The sequence below is a fragment of the Octopus bimaculoides genome, chromosome 13, assembly GCF_001194135.2.
Source record: "Octopus bimaculoides isolate UCB-OBI-ISO-001 chromosome 13, ASM119413v2, whole genome shotgun sequence".
NCBI classification, from domain to species: Eukaryota; Metazoa; Mollusca; class Cephalopoda; order Octopoda; family Octopodidae; genus Octopus; species Octopus bimaculoides.
Genome location: NC_068993.1, coordinates 21,866,488 through 21,869,078, shown reverse-complemented (window position 1 = coordinate 21,869,078; position 2,591 = coordinate 21,866,488). Strand labels below are relative to the sequence as shown.

At 31.5% G+C, this 2,591-nt stretch overlaps 1 protein-coding gene across 1 annotated transcript in view; it reads right to left on the bottom strand.

Annotated features, from left to right (window-relative positions):
- Positions 1–6: 6 nt before the first annotated feature.
- LOC128249281 (uncharacterized) overlaps positions 7–2,591 on the bottom strand; it is a 12,948-nt gene continuing 10,363 nt past the window's right edge. The window contains exon 2 of the mRNA XM_052972371.1: positions 7–989. Within this exon, the coding sequence (XP_052828331.1) occupies positions 556–885 (330 nt within the window). The 5' untranslated portion in view covers positions 886–989 and the 3' untranslated portion in view covers positions 7–555. The remainder of the gene's footprint in view (positions 990–2,591) is intronic.

The following is a 2,591-nucleotide window of genomic DNA, read 5'->3' as shown; positions in this document are numbered from 1 at the left end:
ATATATAACATACATGCACATACATAACCACGAACATAAATATACAGTGGTATATATATATAGAGTGGGGTTTTCGACAAATGTATACATAAACACATATACACATATACATATATACACATAGTGATGAAGCATGCTGAAGAAAGCTTTACATTGAAGGCTGGTATAAGTCCTGAATTTCTGGATACGATGAGGATCTATCGATCCAGTTTTATAAATTGTACAATATAGAGAGATATACCAACTACCACCATAAGAGAGTTGAGCTGTTGATGAATTTATAATGTCCTTCTTTCTTTCTTTTCAATTAGAACTGGTCATATAGAAATCAAAATGTTTCCTCCTAAACAAGCAGTTCGTTACTCCCCAACATATGTTTTATGATAGATGTAAACAATGTTCAAGATATGATCACAAAATCTGATTGGTATTGTTGTTGTTGTATTGATATTCTATTTGTTCCTACTCAAATTCTTGCTGATGTTGTTCCTTGTTATTACTGCATTTATTTGCTGTGAAAAAAGTTGTTTTTCTTATTTCCAAAGATGGAATATCTTATTCATCACTTCGCCCAATTCTTAGGTACGGATACCCAGTAGGGCCTTGTCTTATAGCGTTTTTCACCTTTTTATCACCAACGCTACGTCCCATTGTTATCACAGGAAGCTGATCGTTTGATGTTTTCAACCCGTTCACCTTTTTATCACCAACGCTACGTCCCATTGTTATCACAGGAAGCCGATCGTTTGATGTTTTCAACCTGTCCACCTTTTTATCATCAACGCTACGTCTCATTCTTATCATAGGAAGCTGATCGTTTGATTTTTTCAACCTGTTCACCTTTTTATCACCGGATTTACCAAATTTCATAAACCTCTTGTCCATTCCGTTATCACTGGCGTCAGCATTTCTCTTCGTAATTTTCGAACTGTCATCTTGAGCTCTTTCTGGAAGAAGAAAGCGTTTGCTCTTTAATCCTTCTTCAGAAACTGCAAAGAGATAAGAAAAGAAAAAACAGGCATAAATATTTGTCTTAATGTATCATAATTAACATCATCATTATTAGTACTGACATTACTATTGGCATTGTTCTCACTAGCAATATTAGTATGATTGTTATTGTACTGTTATCGCAGAGACTTGCCCTATCTCACAATGTTTCAAACAGATTTTTTTTTCTATGAATACTACTACAACTACTATATTCATAACTATATAAGGTCTATTTACATATACCGAGGTTATTAATACCAGGCATACAACATTAAAGAAGTATGGAATCATAACTTATGGGACTTTAACAATGTCATTTCAAAATTCTATGTTCAACTATGACCTTTATCCCCGCAACGCTGAGATATTACGTATTAATATATATTACAAAACCACTTTCGTCTAATAGACATCTTTTCGAAATGATAGGCTTAGTTTAATGTTATAATACATTATTAACTAATAAATTAAGCCTATTTCAGATTACAGGCTTTGATGTGATTAAATATGACACTTTATTTATATAACTGAATTACAATGTGCACGTGTGTTTGTGTTTCGGCGTGTCTATATGTATGCGCGTTTGTGTATCTGTGTGTTTGCCTCTCATATTTTGACAGGGAGCTTCAAAATAATTCGTGTGGAAATCACCCCTAACGTTGTGTTTGAGTAGATGTACCTTAGAGATAAAATGAAATTCTTTTATACTATCATCTCTCCAACCATCTATCTATCTATCTATCTATCTATCTATATATATATATATATATATATATATATATATATATATATATATCTGTCTGTCTGTTAGTTTTCTCTTTCCCCCTCTCTTTCTGCCTATCTATCTATCATTATATTTTATATATGAATATTAGTGCTCACGGACCAAAGTACCTATCAACTACCCTATCCATCGATTTAGTTAATATTTTGATTTATCACTTTATTATTATTCACTCTGAACACAAAGCAAATTCGACAGGTGAGCCAGTGGTTTCCCCACGACAGAATGTTCGACTATTTTCGGTATCCTGTCACTTCTTGCTTCGTTTCACCCAATTGTAAACAGCTATAATTGTAAGTCTAGTATTCCAATTATCAGACATTATCTATCTGTAATCAATACAATACTGATATTTTGAAGTTCGGACCAAAGATTATACTTTGTACATGGGCTACCGCAATCATGTTTCATTTTAAATTCGTGTTTCATTGAAATTTATCACGAAAGTGATCTACGTGAATTGAAGAACAATAAATATTGAAATACAGAACCAAAATTCTCCAAAATCTTCAAGATGTAATAAGGAAATAAAAAACAAGTGTGTATTAAATCATATTGGAAACAAAGCACAAATTTAGATTGTAATCAGTTGTTTAAATACAAAACATACATTAAATTGCATAAAGAATTTCAAAATTTATCAATGGACACAATTTTAATATTTCCACAACATATACATTTAATTAATCATCATATCATTGTTGAAACACACTATATCTTATGTTGAGTGTTGATAGCAAAATGATATTTCTGTTTGTCATATATATGATAGGTATGTTACAAGATTTATACAATCAATCTACTGGTAATAATA